Raw genomic sequence first — 21960 nt, forward strand, 5'->3', positions numbered from 1 at the left:
AGGTGCAAATGTGGAGTCACCTTGGGTGAACAAACAGGGAATGACACACCAAGACTGCAGTGAACACAGATAACTCTAATCCTTCCAAAGGTTAGAAGTGGAGCGGAAATGACACCTTCAGGGGCCTCCAGTTTGCTTTTTTTTCTACTGTGTGCTACTAGGGAGATCTTGGAAGGGGCATTACTAAGGTTAATAAATTCAAAGCTCAATGTTCCTTCACTGGTTCTTTGGGATATTGTCAGTCTTGCAGTGTTTTTCCAAGACATGAGGTATTGAGGGGAGTCTGGCAGCCTTTGGAGTTCTCATGATCTTCCCTACCTGAGACAGAGGCTTCTGCTGCTACTAAAATCTTCATAACCTTCATGACAGACAGAAAATGGGTAATCTATCCTCCTGAAAGGAATTGCAGGCTGTAGTAAGAGAGAAAGAGATGGGGCAAGACAAACATCACCTTTTTGGAAAAGCAACAGCTCTTTGTGTGTGTAGACAATATTGTAGTGCCTTTAGGAATTTGCTGTCTGTGGTGATCAAACTGTGGACATCTAATGAGATTTTAAAGGTGTTAAAAGCTGGCTAGAAAAGTTCTGTAGAAAGCTTTATTTATTTAATCTATCGAAATTGAAACAGTTTTGCCAAAATGGGCTTGTTTTAACAAAGTTCAGTGGACTTCCTATTTACAAGGCTGGTTTTCAATTGAAACTTGTCCAGCAACTGATTGTGTGGGCTGATGGACAGCTGAGATACCCGAGCTTTTAATAGCACTTAAGCCTGTGTCTTTACAGAAAGAACCAGTAGTTCAAAGTCTGTCTCCTTACACAGATTAGAAATGACTGCTACTTTATTTGAGGAGCATTTAGAGATATTTTTGAGTTCCATTCCTACCTGGAATGAAAAATAGTTTTAGAGAATGGAATCATTCATGTAAAGGAAGCACTTTCTCCTCCCATTTCTTTTTCTAAGCTCCATTTAGACTTTCATGGCAGTGAAATGGTATATTCATGTTAGCAGGTGACTGGCTTTGTGTGCAGTGGCAGAGCTGCCTACTCTGAGACACAAAAACAGGTTTGTATCCACTTTAGGAGAGACTGGTGCATGGAACGTTATTTTGCTATTTTATAATTTATCCTTCTGATTTCTTAAGCACTTGCCTGTTATCTCTTCAGCCTTCCTGTACTAGTTACTACTCTAGGATAATGTTATCCTATACTCTGCTCTATATTTCTCAGTAGTAGCATCTATTAGCATTGTTATCTTTTGCCTCACTGTCATATTGAAGCCTCCTTTTCTATATACATCATATATGTATTATAATATCTGGACTATTCCAGATTCAGTAGAGAAAAGACTTGAGTATGGAGGATAAAAAGCAGATCCTCTGAATTCAGGTTAGCTTTACATGAGTTTTCCAAGCTAAGGATTCACTCTTCTTCCTCATTCACAACATCCTACCGCAAAATAAATGGGATAGTTTACACACATACAAAACAATCTCCTGTCTATTTATTGGGTGTCAGTAAAAAAGGCTTTACCAATGGAAGATTTCTCAGTCATTTTTAAACTGTGCTATCTTGGAATCTGAGAGCATTTTATGAACAGTAATGAAAACAGTCCCACAAATTCCCTGTAAGCTATCTAAAGGCTTGTTTGTGCTTGTAATTTAATTTACTATAAGGAAAAATATTACTTTCTAACAGCATCATTGAATAACTCCATGTGTGGATCTTCATTGTCTGGATGAACATGCCTTGTTCTTGACTATCTGAATTTACTTGGCAGTGAATTAAGATTACTGGCCCAAGGCAGCCATTTATGCAGTCCTCTGTTCACTGTTCCAGTAAAAACAGAACAGCTTTAGCAAACTATAGTAACACTGTTCAAGAATGTTATTCTGTTCCCACATGTAGACAAACTTTCTGTATCTTTCCTTTAATAACGAGCAAACAAAGGCACCCAAACACCGTATGAAAACATGAATAAATTGAAAAAACTGGAAATAGAAACCAGTTCTCCTTGGTGTTTTGCTCAAACCACAATAAAACTTTCCTTGGAGATGATTTCAAAATTGTCTTTTCTCTCCTGCTTGTTCCTAACAGCCAGAAATCTAGAAATACATATTAAGATTCTTGTACTGAGTCTTGTAAGCATGTCAGCTTTAGATGATTTTTCTAGCCTCCCTACAGGAATCCTGGCTAATCCCATTGAATCTTATAATGCCATTCAATCATACATGAGAAAACAGAATAAAATCCTGTACAACCAAAAAAAGCCCAATACAGCAATTTTCCCGTTCCTGATTATTATAAGGTACTTTATGTTCCTTGGTCATCTCCCTCGTTCTACTGAATGTTTTTTTTGTCCAGCCCGAAGCCTGGCTGTGGGCTGTCAGACAATGGCACAAAAATCTGTTCTGCCCTATGAACTCTTCCATTTTTATCTGTGCTGAATGGATGCAAATATATAAAATGGTGTTCAAATGTATTGTAATATTCCTCTTTTGCCTTACAGAACATTCACACTACTTACTTGACTTTCATTTCTATTCTAATCAGCTTAGTCCTAAGCCACTAAAGATAACATGATGGGCATGGTATGACTTGTGAACTTGGGTAGGGTACTGCATTGATAAATCCATGTCTCTGAAATCTGAAGGTTTGGTTTTCTGAGCATTACGCCTATCAGTTTTAAACAACCTCACCTTTGGGCAGCAGCTGTAATTTGCTCATCCAAATTCCCTGTCTCTGTTATACTGAAGACAAATGCCTGCTGTGATCTTCCAGGGGGTCTTTGCTTTTAGTTCTGGGTGGTGGTGGGGGTGTTATCTTTGCAACGAAAGACCAAGTTCACCTCCGCAGAATGGCAGTAAAAATACAAAGTATTTTGTGTCTTCAGAGAATATCTGGATTCTCATAACTTCTTGCATTTCTATCTTTTACCATGGATTATAGGAGTAGAAAATGTGGTGTACTGCAGGAATTCTTTTTTCTTTTTTTGACTAGGTAATACATAATGATCTTTCAGACTAACTATTGGGTCTAATGCTTAACTATATAGAATGGATTACAGTAGGAATGTCCTCTTTGAGTGTAAGTTACGTACAGTGAAAAGATGGTGTAACTGTGCTAGTTACCTATATTAGCTTTGGTATGATAGCTCTGGGTATAGTTGTGGTGACGCCTCAGAAGCAGAGACTTTGGTGTGTGTTGGTAGCCAAAACACATACGTGGGCTCCCTGCAGGATTAAAAAAATAAATAAATCCATATTAGAGACCATCTCTTCAATGCTACTGTTACCCATGTTAGCTAGGATACTTTAGCTTATGCTACAGTTGTGCCTCTCCTACACTACACTCTGACTATAAAGTAAGAGGTGCCTTAGAGCAGAGCTAGGGGATGCTGTGTCTTCTAAATGATGTGCATCAGTGGAAGTCTACTGAGGTCCATGATAACCTACATTTCTGTGGAAATGGACTGCAAGAACTTGAGGTCTTGCAATTCTGGGCACATTTCTTTAATGGTAAAAAGGAGGGGGAAAGAAAAACAACAAGGACCAGAAAAAATCTCCAAACAAACAAAACCACAAAACATAAATAAACAAACAAAAAACCCCCACAAAGATAAGAGGGGGGAGCAGAAAAAAAGTCATAAATAGGAAGATTTCATATTCCAATCAGAAGAGCATCTCTGTTCTGGGGACTTGTGTGTAATAGGCAGAAAAATTTTAAGAGACAACTTTTTTCCCTTTTGGTCCCTAGGACTGTTTATCTTGCAAAAATCTGGATCCTATCATAACCATCGCGACTCAGATTCTGAGAAAGTGCTACCCCAAGGAGCCTCTGCCTGTGCCGACAGCAAGAAGTTTCTATTGTTTCCCTCTTCCTGGGAATGCCAAGGCTGAATCTCCGTGTGAGGGATCTGAAGGTAAATGGCTGAAGGGTGAGTTCAGTAGGAGGAAAAGAAACAAGACGTGAGAATCAACAGTGGGATCTGGGGAAGGGAGTCTTGGCAGCCTCGTCCTGAGGTGTACAGTTAAAATCAGTATGATCACCTACAGTGTAATTCAGTAGAGATGAAGCTACTCCCGGATCTTCTCAAAGCCTGGAGATTCTGTTTGGAGAATAAATGAGAGAAGATTAAAAGGAGCAAGCAAAAGGAGAAAAATCCTATTATCCAAAAAAATTAGTGAAACGGAGTGAGCGTGAAAGAGCCTGGAGGTGCCATTACTCCACAACAACAGAGGGAGAGACAGTTGTGCTGGTGTATGACTCTGTGTGTGTGGGAGAAACACTATTCTGCAGCTTTTTTAGTGAAGAATTGCTGGAAGTATTATCCTTTTTCTTTTCTAAAATAAAAGCAGATAGCAGTCACACTGCATGAGTAAAAGATGTGAGCACTTGCTGAAGAATATAAGCACAGACTGGAAAGGCACTCCATAGAAAAGGAGAAGTGTCAGACTCCATGATGCACACAAGCAGTTTCTCTGTTGCTTTTGGTTTGGTATGGAAGATACTCAAATATTATAATGATGATAGCAGTAAAATACCCTAATCTAGATAATATAGATTAAGAGCATCCTGTAATATCCTTGCAGCCAAGCAGAAAATCTCTGTATTGCTTTGTAATGTGAGTTGGATCTATATCATGGTGACATATTTCATGCTTCTGAGAGGCAGTGCTTGAGTCCAAGAGAGCAGAACTTTAAAAAGTGGGAGGTTTAATGCCAAATTCATTTATACTAGACTAACAAATGGGTTGTGGTGGGTTGTAGTTGGAAGACGTGTGTGGCACAAAGAGAAGAGATTTCACATATTTCTGTGTAGGGCCTGAGAGGGGTATTACTTTGAACCATCTTTGCATGTATTGCTTTTCTACTTCTGCAGGTGACTATGAAAGTGATGGAGATGAAGAAGCTGAGAAAAACCTGGATAATGAGGATGCGGAGAGTAAGGAGGAAGTAGGTATATGAACCATAGTTTCCTTAGTCATCCACATACCGGGAAGTAAAACTTTTCGTTGTCCATTTTGACATCCTGATAAGCTGTCTATGCAGAGAATGTAGATATTATGTGGTCCCACATAAATACACTATATGAATAACAGAAGGATATTTTAAAGGAGAAAAAGAGAAAGTGTAGGCTTTTATTGAAGCAAGTCCCATACATTTATTTTATTAATTGCCATGCTTGTCACCCACGATGGAGCAGGTTTGATCACTTCTCTGTTCCTGAAGAGAGACTGACCAGTGACTATTAAGTTCACATGCACAGCTGAGCATAAATGAGGGATCTTTGAATTCCTCTAGGTGTAGATCAGAAATGGCACTTAGTAGCAGAAAACTGAATTATTACCTAGAAAAGGCTAACCCTCTTTTCCTTCCCATGTTAGAGCATATTTGGGTTGTGCACCTACCCTAAGAAAAAGGTTTGTCCTTTTAAGCTGTGGCTAGGCTCCTTCTTTATTCGGTGCTGAACACAGAGAAATAATATAATGAATTATTTGGTACTTCTCTGACTTCTTTGCACACTCTGTCATGACCTAAATGGCAAGAAAAACCCAAACCCTGCTAGCTGAGGATGACAACGCAAACTTTTTTTGTTAATGTACATACAAGAACATATGCAAATGTGAGGTATTGAATGCTGCTAAATAGGTCTAATCCACATAAAGTGGTTTGGGAAGGCAAATAAAAGAAAAGAAGTTTTAAATACAGTCTCATTAGATATGACTGAGATTTCTGTGAAAGGATGTTTTAATTACTTGCCCTATCTCTTTTTCCTCAAATATTCAACAAATGACACCCAAAGAAAAAGGAAACTTAAATAAATAAATAAATGTGTGTGTGTGTGTATAGCTATATCTATCTATCTATCTATCTATCTATATATCTCTCAGTGTCCTAGCTTGCCCCTGTCTGGCTGTTTTTATCTGAATATTAGAGCTTGTCAAGGTGCTCGTTAGGAATAAGGTTCATAGTGAATTTATTGCCCTCTTTAATTAGTTATTTATTCAGAAGCAGATCCTATATGCCTCTGAACTATTTCATTATTCATAAGGATTTACTAAGTAGATATGAGCAGGCTTTTTTGCCTAAGAGCTTGCTCTGATTATGAGTTTTAAGTACTGTTTACCTGGTGTGCTGGTCATATATCTCCCATGTCAAATCTTTGTAAGGGTAAAGTGAGCAAGGAGTGGATAATGAACTTTCAGTTTACCTTTTTTGTATGAGTTATCATTTGCACAATGTTTCCTGATATTGATGTGATTTACAAACACTTTTCATATCTACATAATGGATATCTATGCATACTAGTAATACTTAACCAAACTGAAACTTGGCTCTACAATTCTACCAGTAACTGTTCAGACAGTTCTATGTAAATCAAAATCATCACATCAGCCATCTATACTTCTTAACCTGAAGTTTCAGCAAGTTTGAAGCTGCTTATGCATCATGATGCTGTTAGTGGCAAACCCCTTTAAAATGACCTCAAATACTCTGTGCAGCTCTTCATTTCCTTTTCAACTAGCCCCAAACATCAGTTCAAACTCTACCTAGCAATAAAAGTATCTACAAGTCTAGGTGCTTTTTTGAAACCATCTTTTCATAGTATCTTTACTTACGTACTCAAATACCAAAACATCAAATCCCCCTTTTTCACAAAGTAATCTTTCCTCTTGTGCCTCTCTGTTCCATTCTATAAAATGACTTTAACAACCTTAATGAGTATAGGAAAAACAGTTATAGGACTCATTAAATGAGTATGATGTCACTAGAAATCAAAGGTGTTATGTGCAGTATTACTTTGAAAGTAATCTTGTGGAGCATGTTTAATATATACGCTTTTCTAATTCTGATTTTGCAGGATTATGACTTGGAGACAGATGTGAACAAATTGAGATCAAGACCAGTGCTTGACCGGCCGGAGGGAGAGCTTGGACAATATGAAGCAATGTGTCCAGAACTTGCCCATAATTTTCAGGTACTATCATAGTGTGGCTTCCTCTACTTGTGAATGCAAAAGACTCTAAGAAATACTTGAAAGGGAGTACTGACAAGCGATAACTGGTCAAGGCTATTGCAAAAGAAAACCTAGATGTGTTATAGGACTGGAAAAACAAAGGTTAATACTTTTTTGCTATAGTTTATTGGTGTGGATCGGGAGTGATAGAAAGGGAGTGATGTTGTTTGATGCACATTTATCTGGATATGGATTAACTAAGCACTATTGAATCAACTGCCACATGAGAAATCCGTCAGAAAATAATTTGTATTCTTGCTGGCAATATCAACAGCAATATCAAGATCAGGATAAGATGTGGAAAATAAATACTGTCAACCAGTGTTTTGAAGGAAGTGATGGAGAAAATTTCACTGCTGCTGGGTGAAATGCAGTGTTCAAATCATTGTTCTATTGCAGTTTGGGGCAAGAAATGAAGAGGAATATTGCACTCATCACAAGTCTTGGAATCTAGGAGAGCTAAAAGCTGTGATTCAAATATGAATCTGGAAAGGACCACTGGCTTAATGTATTTCCTGTACACACAATGCTGTGACAATTATTATGACCATAAGTAGACAAATGGGATTAATTTATACACTTGTATGAAGGCAGGGGTGGAGTTCTACATGACAGGTTGGCCTCCTTTACCTTGCTGTAACATTTATATTTTTAAAAATTGCCTTTTGAATTATCTTACCTACTTTGTTAGAACAATCAGGTTTCATTGGAGATGACTCACTCAGATGACTCAATGTGATCCTTTTATTTTTTTGAGGACTACTGTAGAAACCACTTTGTGGATAGAGAAATTCTGGCAGGTGGTCCATGGGTTGATTTTACTCTGGCTGAGTAAAGTTTTGAGAGGCTTGTAAATATTTTCTCTTTCTTCCTTGAAAGGTATCTTCTGGAAGGAGGCACAATCTGTCTTTAGTTTCTTTAAATTTCTTCTGCTTTTTAAATTTAAAGGAGATTGAATCGGAATCTGAGAAAGAGAAGACCTTGGAGGACAGGACTGAGAGTCTTCCCTCTGCTCCCTCTCATTTCATTCCAAGTGCTGTTTCTGTGAAACATCCAAACTGCAGATGGAGAAATCAAAGCCTCACAGAGATGGGACCAGATCCAGGGCAAAAGGATTTCCAGGTTCCACTGCAGAGCTGGACAAAGGAGGAGGAAAGCAGATGGGATCAGACTGATGAAAAGAGAGACATTGCAGAAACAGCCAGAGATGCAGACTCTTGTGAAGAGGAAGATCCAGCCAGGAGTCATATGCTCACTTTGCGTCCTCTCCCTAAAGATGCTGCTTGGTACAAAAAAGTATTTTGCTCTGAATGTGAGGCTGCAATCAATTCTTATTCTGGAGGGAGGCTGGAGAGCTCAGACACAGTGACAAATCTTCTGGAGAAACACCAAGGGGATATCCCATTCCACAGCCCTCTCTTCTACATAACTAGGGCCAAATGTGTTAAGTCCATACCAAACTACAAAGACTTGGCATTCCCTGATTTTTGGGGCCATCAGCCACCTCCTTTCAGCAAGCCCATGTTGGAGCGCAAGTATGGGGTTCAAAGGTGATTGTGATTTAATATAATTACTACACTGAGAACTCTCAGGCTCAAAACTGCTTTATGTAGGTTCTGACTATTGCATCTGTGAACGTTTTAGGAAGTTATAGAATTAATTTTGGGCTAACTATTGATTTGGTGCAAGGAGATAAACCAAACAGCGGGATAATTTTATTTAGGTTTTCCTCCTGAGGAAAGAAAAAATGGTATCTAACTGGATTACCAACAGGATTAAGAATCAGCAGTCTTATTTCCTGTCTCTGACATGGACTTTCTGTGTGCCAGCGAATGAATTGTGAACTGTTTGTGAGTTGCTTTTTCTGTCTCATAGGTGAAAGTGGTAGTGGCAGCCTCGGAGTGATGAGATTTTTATGGCTTCTGTGAATCCATAAAGCCTCCCTTATTTCATATTCCAAGTTGTTATTGATTAACTAGTTATTGATAAGTGTATCAAGGTACCTACGTATGTGATGGGACTTTAAGCTGGTCGAAACTCTGACAGATATGTACTAGTGGCTTTTGCTTAAACAGACCAAGACTGAGAAGGAGCTGTGAATTGGTGAGCTTAGTAAAACACGAATGAGAACAAGTCCATGTTAGAGATGGAGAAGACGCTGTGTCCTTTTGGGATGCGTTTTCACTCTTAACCAGCCACCTTTAGCGCTTGAAACAACAGGTCCCATCTGCCTTTTCAGGGAAAAATCCTTTGTGTTTTCTTGGAGCAGTGTCTGTCAGGTTGTTCTTGTGAATCTCCCTGTCTACCCTTCTTGCTGTAACTCTTGCTCTCTGCCTGCTCCATGGGCTCCTCCAGAAGCTTCTCTTCCTTCCCCAGTATGAGCATCTGCTTCTGGGAAGCCTGTCGTGAACCAGAGAGCATCAGCAGGGACAAGATAAGCAGTCTGCTCTCCCTGCTGCCCAGCCTGTGAGGAGAGGACACAGCATATATGGCATGCAACATGCAGAAAGAAATAAAAAGAGATATCTCCCCTTTGGCAAACTGTTGGAGGCTGCTGCTGTTCTTGTGTTATTTGTTCAGGTGAAGGGAAAGCTGTGTTTTGAAGCTGTGCTGGGAGAGGGAGCTCCTCTTATAACTACTGTTTTTCCTGTTCCATGTGCAATGACTTTATATTCTGTTCTAGTGGCATAGGGAATTATTAGTAGACACCAAAGAGGCTGGATTCTGTGCTGAACTTTAAAGTTGATCAACACTAATAAAATGGCATTTGTGAAGACCAATAATTTCTGACCTCTAGAGAGATGATTCTTTCTGCACCAAATACAAAAGCTAAAATCCTATTTAGAGGCAAAATCACTCTACCATCTTCTCCTCGCACTGCTGCTCTAAAAGCTGTGCTTTTATGACTATAATAACATGTGTAACCATACAGCTAAGATGGGAATAATCATATCATGCTTCAGGGCATAACATGATTGCTGCAAAGGTCAGGAAGAAAATCTGGTGTTCCACATTTTGATCATCTTTAGGGATCAGAGAACTTCAGCTTAATAATGAGTAGAAATTAGCTTGATTTACAGTGAAGATTCACAATGAGACGGACTAGTAGGTTTATAAGTTATGGCAGATATTTCCTTGTGGGGCGAGGCTGGCCATTTAGGAGATCAGCATTGACTGGCAAGAACTGGGGATAAATCAAATTTGACAGAACACTGTAGGGAATAAAAACTTTACAGAATCAGTAGTTTAACATAAAATGCAACTTGTAATGGGAGTGGATGAGGTGATTTCTCATGGTAACAAAAAAAAATTACAAACGAGATTCACCTGGAACCAGCACATGGAAGTCCTGTTTCTTACCAGTCCTTCAAAAGAATTTCCTAAGCCTCTTCATATTTCTTCTACAAGGTTGCTCTATGCTGAAATTTCTCACAGTGTCATTATAATCTGTCTTTTTTGTTTTGTTTCTTTTCTTCTCTCTTCTAGGGACAAAGTACTAGATGATGTCCGCCGTTTAATCCAGCCAGATGATGTGATAGGCAGAACTGTGTTTGATTTAGATGAGCCCAGGTGGGTAACTTCAGTGAGTTCTGTAACCAGGGGCACTGTCAGTGCTGGGTTAGGTAGCGAGCTCAGTTCAGCTCAGGTAAAGGTATGGAATAAATAACCTAGGAGGTAAAGCCCTAGTAGGAAAAGTGTACAGGAGAAGTAGATTCCTGGTACATGACTTTGAGGAAAGGATTTATTGTGGAAGTCTTGGGAGCAAAGGAACCTTAAAACATTTTAGACAGAATAAGAGAATCTGTACATAAAGGGGCTCTGTAGGGTTCCTGGATGTCTGCAGTGCATGTAGTGATTTGGGATTTGTACCTATGAACTCAAATGCAGTCTGCCTGTACCCACCTGAACAAGCATCGCATTGAGTATCTATATGGCCAGTGTCACAGGCTGTAGATGTACCTTGAATGAAAGCTCTGGCATTTATAAAAGACTTTTGAAAATAAGCATCCAGCCTTGTGACCTGTTTTAAGTGCTCAACTATGGCCAAGAATTGTGGTCTTTGAGAAGATGTAGCACAGAGTAATTGAAAGGGTTCCAAATATGAAGAAATTGGATTCAGAGGAAGGATAGGTGACTTGAGTAAGTTTTTTAGAGGAAAAAAAGGTGAAGGACAGTCAGAGGTAGGAGACAGTTGTGAGGTTGTTCAAAGAGAATTTAAAGGTTTCTAAGATTTAGAAGAAGGAAACCATATTGATGAGGGAAGAGTAAATGCATAGTAATTGTATAAAGCTGCCTTTGGCAACTAAAAGCTAATGGGAATAACTCAGTGGGGAAAATAACTGGAATAAAGAAAGTAAATATGAACTGGGATGAAAGGTAGTATTGGGAAAGAAAAAGATGCGATTTAGAATCAAAACAAGAGGAGAGAAGAATGCTATGTTAGGAAAACTATGGATTTGCTTCTCTCTTTCTACTTCTCAGGGTCCTGCTTATGAGAAAAATATATAAAACCCCTACTTTAGTGTACAAAATGTGCTGGGGAAGGCTTGTCTTTGAAGTAACCTCCTATAGGTATCCTTGCTTTGATTTACTGCAGTCACTCAAGCCCAGCTGCTCCAGGCTGTCTGACATTCTTCTCCAAGTTTGAATCGGGAAACCTTCGCAAAGCCATCCAAGTGCGTGAGTAAGTACACAGCAGCTGTGTCCCAACCAGCCTTTCTGCTGGGACCACAGCATGAAATGCTGGAGTTCCCCTCGGTTTGGAAAGGGCTGGCCAGGAAAGCAGGTTTTATGATGCAGAGCTTATGATCTGTCCCAACACCTAGATGTCAGGAAAGTAACAGGAGTGAGAAGGCAGAGCTCAGAATGTTTTGACATGACTAACATAGTGTATTTAACTGTGTGTTTGTCTACCCCTAGTTTGATGCTGTTCTTTGACTCTCACAGGATATTAACGAATTTAATTGTATAGCCCGTTCTACTGAGCAGGTTCAGTGGCAGACCTGTGGGGTGTTCATGGCCACCTTTCTTTTTGTTTCCCTTTAACAGGTTTGAGTATGACTTAATTATGAATGCAGATGTCAACAGCAACCAGCATCACCAGTGGTTCTACTTTGAAGTCCGTGACATGAAATTAGCAGTCCCCTATCGCTTCAACATTATCAACTGTGAGAAGCTCAACAGCCAATTTAATTATGGTATGAGTTTTTTACAAGAATATCTTTTTAATGCCATAAAGGTTTTGAACTTCCCATGTCTACAAGAGAGACTATAAGCTTGATCTTATCTACCCTGAAATCCACTGAAAGAGTTACCTTAGATGTGTCAAAGGACTCTTCTTTTTCCTCATGAGGACCGAGGAGTGAGGTGAATATTGAGAATAGGGAAAGGATTTGTTGGGAAAAAGAAACTAGAAGTTGGGTTTTTTCCTATGTTTAGAGACCAGAACTGAGGAAGAATGACACTGGGGCTGGGAGAAGAGAAAAAAAATGTGTTGAAATTGAAGCACTTTCCAATCCTATGCTCCTCATTCAAATATTTAAATAAATGTAGATAATCCTCAGACAAATATTTATTATTCTTTGGGCTTATCCAGAAAGACATCTTTGCCTTTAGACCTGCTGAGACTTCTGCTGATAATAATGATAAAAAAATCTGTTCCTTGGTCTCTCTGAGCTCCTGTTAGTCTGTAGTTCAGGAGAAAGGTAGTTTTGCTCAGAAATATGCAGGGCAAACCTCAGCTTTCAGTGCCCATTATAGATGGGCATGTGGACTGTGGGTTGAATTCTTAGCTGGCATAGACTGGGTTTTTTGTTTCCATGGAGCTGTGTTAATTTACACCATCTCAAGACCTGACTCAGAATGTTTAATAAGCCCCTAATATCAGACTTTGTATTCCTCTGAAGCCCTGTGGATACAGCCTTCAACGTCACCAGGAGAACTTTCTCAGGATCAGTGTACCTAAAGCAAATAGCACCAGTACCTGTGATGAGTTGTCACTTGTATTTGTGAAACTGGCTGGATGAGTGGCGTAAAGAATTAAGGCATTTGGTCTTTAAACCTAAGGGCTGAAGTTCAAGTGTTTCTATAGATCGCAAATGAATTTTTTTTTGTCATCTTATTCTGCTTCCCTGAACTAACAGACAGTTGAGTGTGATGTGTCTGGTAGCAGCCTGAGAATGAAGTATATCAAGATGCTGATGTAAACCCCAATACAACCTCTGATACAGTCACTAGTGGCTTCATAGCTAGAAACTCTGGCTATTATTGGTGGAAGATTTCTTGTTATCTGCTGGTTTGGCTGTCGTGAGCGTTTATAATCTGATTTTGTGCACCTGAAATTGTACATGACTCACATGTTCAAGCATGAAATGAAAAATACATTTGGAAGAAAAAATGTGAAAATGCCATCTGGTGTAAGGAGGGAGGCTGAGCCGTGGCTTGTGTGTGGGGTTGACTGTTCAAGCAGTTCTGTGGGTTCCTTCTGCTGCTGTGAGAGGTCAGGGAAGCTCCAGCTTATCTGGCTTGGCTGTGTGAGGCTCACCAAACCTTCCAGACCATGCATAATATTAATATTTGCACTAATGGTTGGTAAGATACGCTGTTTACTTGCTACATTCCCTCTGCACTTTCCTGGGCTAATGCCTATGCTATAATACTAAAAGCTTCCAGTTGTGATGTAGTGCCAAAGTACCATGGATGGCAACACTTTACAGCTCCTGGTTACTGATGTTTTGATTTTTCTCTTCCCTTTTGTGCCTGGTTAGATGGCACCGTGTGACTATCAAATTGGTAAAAACAGATAGTTAATGAAATAGTTGTGACAAGGAGCAGAGCAAGTTAGAGGTGCAGCCTCCACCTCTGTCCTTCTGATTTTCCACTAACTTATTCTACCATGGGAAATAATGAGATTTTTTTTCAGAAGCCTCCTTTGTGTTTGTTTTCTAAAACTGAATGGTTCTTTAGGGAAAGTGGGAAGGAAAAACTGCATTTTTTTTTTAATTAAAATGAGATGACAGACTGGTATCAACAATCGCTTTGAGGCAGTTTGGGGGGGGGTGTGTCCTCTGGGCTCACAGAGAAGGGCAGGAGCTGGTGCTTGGGATGTTGAGACCGCTGCACACCCTGAGCCTCACGTCCCTCATCTGGTGAACCGGGCTTCTGGGCAGCCTGGTGTCTCTCAAAACTCATGTGGCCAATGTCCTTGGAAACAAACACAGAATTGATTCTTGTTATGTGGCTTGTGGCGCAGGTTCAGGAAGCAGCAATATAGAGGTTACTCCTGCCTGTAGGCTAGTCAGTGTTATCCTATACCACAGCCAAACATGAGCTGGAAAAACATTTCTGCCAGTACAGTTGCCAGGTCTTAAAGTGCTGGAGAGTTTGAGAGAAACCCAAAGGAGGAAGGGAAACTGAATAGCTGCTTATGGAAATATGTCATCAGTATTAATGATTTTCAAGCATCCTCTCCTTCCAGCACAAGAACAGCCAAGACAAGGCTCTAGGGGTAACTTATCAACATGCATTAATACTTAAAAGGGCATTTTTCCCTTTCTTAAATATGCTTTCACAGAAGTGCCGCCAGCATCATTGCTGGGCTCAGCTGTGGCTGTGCTGGGTCCACTGGAGCTGTGGTCACTCCTGCAGCCCCCAGTACCTCGCCAGGGTCACCCTGTGCAGAACAGGATCCTTTCTGTAACTGTGAAAGAGCAGGGAGGTGTGTAGAGCAAAGGGATTGGAAACAAAAACTGCCTGTAAGAGGGCTGGCTTCATGGAGCTGTGAGTGATGTACACACAGCCCAGATCAGAGACAGCCTTGTACCTCAGGGCATGAAATGGTAATATTTTGGAGGTCAGGAAGAAGTCATCTTCTGGTGTAACACAGTACAGAGATGGATGCTATTGTTATCAGCATTTATGATGCAGAAGTATTATTTAGGTCTAATGGCAAGTTTAAAACATTCTAGTTTTGCTTGCTGCTTTATGATGTTATGGTACTGGATGCGCCACAGATCTCTAATGGTGTGGTAGGATTAAGGTTTCAATAATGATGCAGCCAAGCATAAAATATTTCACTAACCATATTACTGATCTTGTTGATACTTTGATTCCTATTCCTTTCTTTCCCTTCTTCTGTTTGTAAACAGAGTAGCTTGAAGCTCCTCTGCAAAGGCCAGTAGGATAATTTATTTTCTAATAAACTCCACTCAGCTCACTTCTTCCGGAGGTGCTTTTTATACAGATATGGCTATATTGGAACAAAGCACCGGGCTTTGGGTGATGTATTTATTTTGCATAATCTATCTGCTGAGAGAGTTACAGGCAAAATAATGGTACTTCTCTGCCTACCCCTATCTTTTTTAGCCAAGGAAGTAATGTCACTTGAAACTGTCTTGTTCTATGTAGGCATGCAGCTGGTCATGTATTCCGTGAAGGAAGCTCTCCAGGGCCGGCCTCGCTGGCTTCGGGCAGGCCATGATATCTGTTACTACAAGTAAGTGCATTTTTGGTGAATAATTTGTAGCTTCCTTTCCTTTCTGTTCCTCTTCTGTTAACTGTATTGATGTTGTTAACCTTTGACCACCAGTGCCACCTCTTTATAGTGTCTCTAAATTGGTGCTAGGTCAATGTGTTATGTGCTTCCAGCTTCTGAAGATGGCTGTGAGATCCCTCTATCAGATGCCTGGGGAGAAATGGGGCATGTGCAGAATTCACTTTCCCAAGAGGAAGAGGGGAAATGGGGAGCACTCAAACCTTGCTGATGCAGCCAGGAACACAAGGCAGCTTAACCCACCAAGGGAGCATAGTTGGCTTTTTTCCATGTCTGGAAAGAAATGAGCTGGATGGGATCATTGTTTTTCTTTTGCATACACTGCCTTTAGTAAGAGATGTAGGAGCTGAGGAGCTAAGAAAAGATTATAGCATATACACAGGGGTGTCTGGGGGAATGTGTGTGGGGGTAAATGTATATGCACTATATATATGTGTAGAAATAGACATCTACAAATACACGTTTATTTATCTGCTTGTGAATCCATCTCTAGACCTCAGTATCTTCACTTGCTATAGTGATATCATGTTTGTGTTGTGGGGAAGCAGCTCACTCCTTTTCCGTTCACCCTGCCACAGGTGTTCAGGGGTGAGACTGGCACATTTTGTGGGGAACCTCCTCTAACTGCATTTACCAGGACTAATTAATAAATATGGGAAAAGAGTGATATACTTGCAAAAATAAGAAGGAACTCAAAAATGCCCTTGATTGCTTTTGTGGCAGGGCTCTTATCGAGAGCAACCTCTGAGCTGAAGGACAGGGGGAGGAAAGGCACATTCACAAGATGTCTGGGTGATGCACCTTGGCTGCTCTTTGCTGACATTCATCTTCACTGAAGATGGGATAGTTCACTCATAAGGGTGAATGTTGTGGCACAACTCTGTCATCGTGCACCTTTCCCATATGTCTCATGAGAGGTTTTTTTTGTTACAGAGGATATTAGCAGCGCTCTTGTCAAGAGGTGGCTGAGTGACATTTCTGCTCTATTTTATTGCCTCTCTGTGAAGTGACAGGATACACCCATGATAAACAGAGTTGCAGTTACTGTAAGATCATCTAATTCACTTGCTGTCTTGGCGGCTTTTATGTGCTGAATAATATTCCTATCTCGCAAATTATTGAAGGAACAATGGCAGCATGCTGAATTGGTGACAGTGTACTTGTGCCTTTGGTTTCATGGCTCATTTTAAGCATATTATCTCACCTCCAGCTTTTCCAGACAATAGTCAGTTCACAGATAGTAATGAGGTACATGGAGTGTTTTGTTCTCAGATCACCACTAAAGACTTCACTGTTTGGTGATCATAGCGGTGTCAGAACTGGGTCTCTTTTCAGCATCTTTATAATCACATTAGATGAAATCATCATTGTCGCATTAGCACCTCTTATTTCTAATGTTACCTACAAGAGAGGGCTGAGATACCAGGCTCAGTCAGAGAGCTTTACAACACAACGTAAGACCTTAATATAATAGCAAGATGGCTGGAGGAATATTCTGCTTTGACTGGGATTCTGCCTGAAATTTTGACAGTAAGGAAGGATTAACATGGATTTGGCCCTTGAAGAGGAAGCTATACTGTGCATTTCCCAACTGTCGATGTGGCAGGCTCCAAAATAACAGCCGTGCCCTGTAAATTGTTAAATACTGCTTTTTTTTTATGGTATGAACCAGGATATTACTAAAGCATATTGCACTTAACAACCACATTTAGATGTCAGAACGTCAGGGCATGTAAAATGAAGATACCAGACTCCAGGTGGCAGAAGGATTTTGGACAAAGAGAATGCATCAGCAGATTTGAATTGATAAGTAGTTTAGTTTCCATTTGGACTCTGTTTTCAAGTGGCCTAGAAAACTAGGATATTGATATTTAATTTGGCCTTTTTAGTCTAAGCTAATACAAAGCTTTATTCCAACACATAGCAGTGTTATACTAAATGTTGCAGAGTGGAAATCTGAGGACAAGTTGACCAAGAGAATGTTGTATTTGTATTGCTTGATTCTTTTGAATTCCTAAGTTACAATCCAGCTCCATTACTGACCTGCCTATATCTTTGGCCAAGTGGCTTCACCTGTCTGTGTCTCAGCTTCCCCAACCCATAAAGGATGGAAAATTAGAGTCACTTATCTGCCACCTAGAGAATGGAAATAGATAAATGGGAAACAGTTTTTAATTAGATAATGCTTGCAAAGGTCTTTTAAACTCAAAAAATTACTGTGCAGAGTGAGTGATAAGTAGTATTATAATTACTATTAATTAACTTTCCATCACAGCTGTGCTAGAAATATATTACCTGTACGTTATTTCTGAAGAACAGCAAGCAAAATTATTTCACTATTGCAAAGTAACTGAAAGGCACAGTAGATACAGCTTGCATGCTGATTAAAAAAACCCTACACTTTGGTCTCTTGTTTTCTTTTCAATAATCAGTATATTAGTTTCTAGAAAGCACGTGAAACTTTGAATGTTTTTTGAAAGAGAACACAAATAAGGTAGTGAGCACCAGATATTGCTAGGGTCTTTTTCCCCTTCCTTCTTCCTTGCTTGTTATAATTTGAGCTTCATACTGGTATGGTAGAATGTGATGAAAAAGACCTGAAGAAGAGAAACTATCAGCCTAGTAGATGAATAAGGAGGCAATAAAGCCATCTTGGGGCAACAGCGGTAGAAAGAGAGTGAGATGAAGAAGAAAAATGCTATTTTTAAAGTTTTCTTAAAAAAGATTCAGAGGTAATGCATTGTGTGATGAATTATGAGGAATCACAGATTATATACAGTAGGAATACATGATAATTTATGTTACTTGTATGCAGGTGGTTTTTCTTTTTAATAAATGAGTGAAGAATACATGAAACCTCACAAAGCTACCTGCAAACTTTTTGCTACTACCAGATAGTTTGTTGTAAATTGAAATGGGTGTCAAGAAGTGATTCAAAAGTCCAGAAGTATCTGTTCTAGGTGGGCAGTTGGCTGGAACAGCAGAAGTGCTCAAAACGAGAATGTAAAGTGCAGTGAGAGTGTTGTTCATCTGTATCTGTAGTGGTAGCAAATTCGACGAATCCAGACGCCGGCATAAGCTCTTTGATCGAACGGGCGGGCCGGGCGAGAGTAAGGAGTCTAATTCAATGTGAATTTACCATCCGTACCCTTTAACGAACTCTTAAACAACACTGAATATCAATGTCCCCGAGACCACGTTTTTCCAAGCCTTATATACTCTATACCAAAAGGCCATGCGGCAAGTGCAGGCTACAATTGGTTACACTCACAGTCACTCATCCCCCCCCACTATGGTGATTGGCTGCAGGGCACTGTTCACAGACTCTTCATGCGCAGCGGCAACGCCCCTCCTGCAGCCTGGGTCGAGGGCAGAGCGGCTTCTGTTTACTTTCCTTTTGTCTCTGGTGTCTCAGGGAAATCCTTCCGTGTAGCACAGCCGCATCAAGCCCTGGCTTGTTCACAGCACACAGCCAGAGACTCTCCACATGTATCCTCAAGATCATGCAATCCAAGTATTGTCAGGAGTGAGGACCAGGGTAGCATCAAGGTCAGAGGTGTCTGGTGCTGCAAAACCTCTGGGTTAAGTGACCATTTTAGACAGGAGACATGGTTTTGGCTGTACAGTTATGGACTATAGAAGGAGAAACCTTTACTGGAGCATTAGGGACAGGTGGGAATAGTGTGTCTGTAAGACATTGAGGCAGACCTGCATCTTCCCACACCTCTACTGCAAATGTGAATTTGGAGGGGAGGACTCAGAAGAACTCGCACTTTGTGGCAGTTCTTTATGAATAAGTTTGTCTGGCTGTCCAAGTGACACTGAATATATTATAATAGAGGCTGGGGAAACAACTCTTTTCCATACACATTATACAAGATACAGTTTTTAATTATTTTTCACTGTCAAAACTAACAGAAAATAAACTGTTATTGTCCTGACTTAAAAAAGACTCACATCCTTGGTCCACTGAAATACATACATAATAGCTAAGTAGATGTTTCTGTATTTGTGGGTTCATTGCATTTTTTTTTTCTCTCTCTAAGTTTCTTTGTCCAATTTTAAGGTGGTTTATTTGCAAAAGAAATTTTGGGGTGAAGAGTTCAGTTAAGAATAAAATCATAGGCTTATTGGTTTACCAGTGTGACTTGGTGTCCCTGTACTATCTGTAGATCCAGCCAGCATCACTCACCCAACATGTTCCCAACTATTAAATTCAGGTGAAAACCTAGCAGCATTGTATTGTGTCTTCCTGACAAAAAAGGAGCTGATTATTTTGGAGAATTTGACAAGAATAATTACCTTTTCTTTCCATCCCTTTGAATAAAACTGAACAGCAGCCAAATAAACTAGCACTGTAAATTTCAGGAGCTGAAATTGCATCTTTTGGTTGCCTCTTCTGTTTTGCATTTTAATGCAACATTGATGATAACATTTGTCAAAGAAACCTTACAGTCCTTCAGGATCAGAAGGTTCGGCAACAGCATAATTGAGGCAATGTGGGAAAAATATTGTTTGAAATGTATTTATGCATGTGATTTGCTGTGAGGCTTCTCCCTTAAATGCAGGAATTGTCTCTTCATATCTGCTGAAAGAAAACTTTCTTACTCAGCCTAAAGTCATCTCTTTATTGGACTGAGTCTCCTCTGAGAGATCTGGTCCTGGGACTAGATGAGAATCATAGAATCATTTTGGTTGGAAGAGACCCTCAAGATCATTGAGTTCAACCTATCAAGCTCAGCTCCCCAACTTGCAGCAAGCAACTGGCCCTTGCTGCTCCTTCACAGGGAGAGGCTCAAGTCTGAAAAGGAGGGATCCAAAAGAGGATTTTTTGGGTACCTCACAACCTGTAAATCTGTATGAGGTTGCTTCTTTGTGCGCAGTCTCTACCCAGGCCTACTCTTCTTCTTATTCAGCAAAGAGCCTTGGATGAAATTTGAAACATTTTTATGTATATCCTATTTATTTTATTTTTGAATTCCTGGAATATCCCTGTACTTTCTGTGGTAGAACTGAATGTTTGGCTTGGTAGGATATTCATATTTTCTAAATCTCCAGGCTTTCACAGAATATTTTCACATGGCATTGTTCAGGCTGTGAATAGGTACCTGCATCTCTGAGCAAGATAATTTGGATGTTGGAAGCAATACCGCAGTGTTAGCTGAATGTATTAGTTTAAATATCTCTGGACTGTGCTATATGAACTAGTATTAGTTGGCTTTGTATTTGCACCTTCACAAAATTATACGAACTGTTACATGCTGCTGAGGGATGGGAGCTCTCTCATTAGAAAAGGACTCACTGTGAGTGGCTATGCCCAGTTCTGCCTTTTAACTCTCTGCTGGGCTTTGTGCACTGTGGGAAGCCCCAAACAACCTCCAATCTGGGGTACCACCATAGTGGTACTCACTGTCATGGTCCTGTTTGCATCTCTGTCTAGTGGAGTTTTGGTTTCTCTAATCTTCCTTCTTTCATGTAGCTTGTAGGTGTGTTTGTGTGTTACTGGATGTTGTTTAGCACTATGTTATATTTTTGTACCTGTTTGTTGTTGGGATTGGATTGGTTGTACTTGTATGGGACCAGTCTCTGTGCAATGACTGGTTGAGTTTGGAGCTCATCTACAGCATGAGATGAAAACTCATTTGGAGCAGACACTTCTCTAAAAGCTTAGTTCTTTTGTGGCTGCTCCAAATATACATCTAGAAGCGATAACCATCTGGTTCCCCCTCTCTCTTTCTCCAGAAACCACTACCACTGCGGTGCAGCTGCAGGAGGAGGCGTGAGAGGAAAATGCTACTACACACTCACCTTCAGCATCAAGTTCCCTCACAAAGACGATGTTTGCTATCTGGCCTACCATTACCCTTACACTTACTCCACAATGATGGTAATGCTGATATGTCCACCTAGATAAGCTAATGGGCCTTACAGCTTGGAGCTACCTTGGGCATGAGATTTTGAGATAGCACAGAGAAATTTCTGTATAGGATAAGCTGAGGTCCAAACCGTTAGTGCTTATGATAATCAGAAGATAACGCAAACCAAGGGCACTTCCATCTGCTTGGGGTGAGAAGCAGGAGATAAAGCTAATTACAAGTCAGAAGTGAAAGCTGCCTGCTCTTCCAATAGAAGGTAACAGCTCAATTTTCAGAGCTGCACCCAACAATACTGCAGTGCCGAACCTCACGTGAATGCATCGTCAGCTGTTTCCTCTGCACCAGTTGGAGTGTCAGTTGGCATTTGTGACACTCCCACTGCTGCTATCAGTACAGAAACTAAAAGAATACAAGTCTAAGGCATAAGTTGCATTATTGAGTTGTACAAGGTTTGCTTCCTGAGGGACAATTTGTTTTCTACAGTCGTCTTTGGCCAGGGGTGGGTGGTAAGGGAATT

General features: G+C 40.2%; 1 protein-coding gene across 3 annotated transcripts in view; it reads left to right on the forward strand.

Annotated features, from left to right (window-relative positions):
- The window catches only part of AGBL1 (AGBL carboxypeptidase 1), a 275197-nt gene that overhangs the window by 57742 nt on the left and 195495 nt on the right, over positions 1-21960 (forward strand). The window contains exons 8-16 of one of the 3 annotated variants that reach the window (XM_065847368.2): positions 3753-3933; positions 4878-4951; positions 6861-6977; positions 7965-8566; positions 10503-10586; positions 11614-11700; positions 12066-12214; positions 15423-15510; positions 21310-21454. In XM_065847368.2, coding sequence (XP_065703440.1) covers positions 3753-3933; positions 4878-4951; positions 6861-6977; positions 7965-8566; positions 10503-10586; positions 11614-11700; positions 12066-12214; positions 15423-15510; positions 21310-21454 — 1527 coding nt within the window. The remainder of the gene's footprint in view (positions 1-3752; positions 3934-4877; positions 4952-6860; positions 6978-7964; positions 8567-10502; positions 10587-11613; positions 11701-12065; positions 12215-15422; positions 15511-21309; positions 21455-21960) is intronic. The other 2 variants (XM_065847369.2, XM_071814025.1) reach the window with 2 other exon arrangements.

The sequence above is a fragment of the Patagioenas fasciata genome, chromosome 12 (genome assembly GCF_037038585.1).
Source record: "Patagioenas fasciata isolate bPatFas1 chromosome 12, bPatFas1.hap1, whole genome shotgun sequence".
Lineage (NCBI taxonomy): Eukaryota > Metazoa > Chordata > Aves > Columbiformes > Columbidae > Patagioenas > Patagioenas fasciata.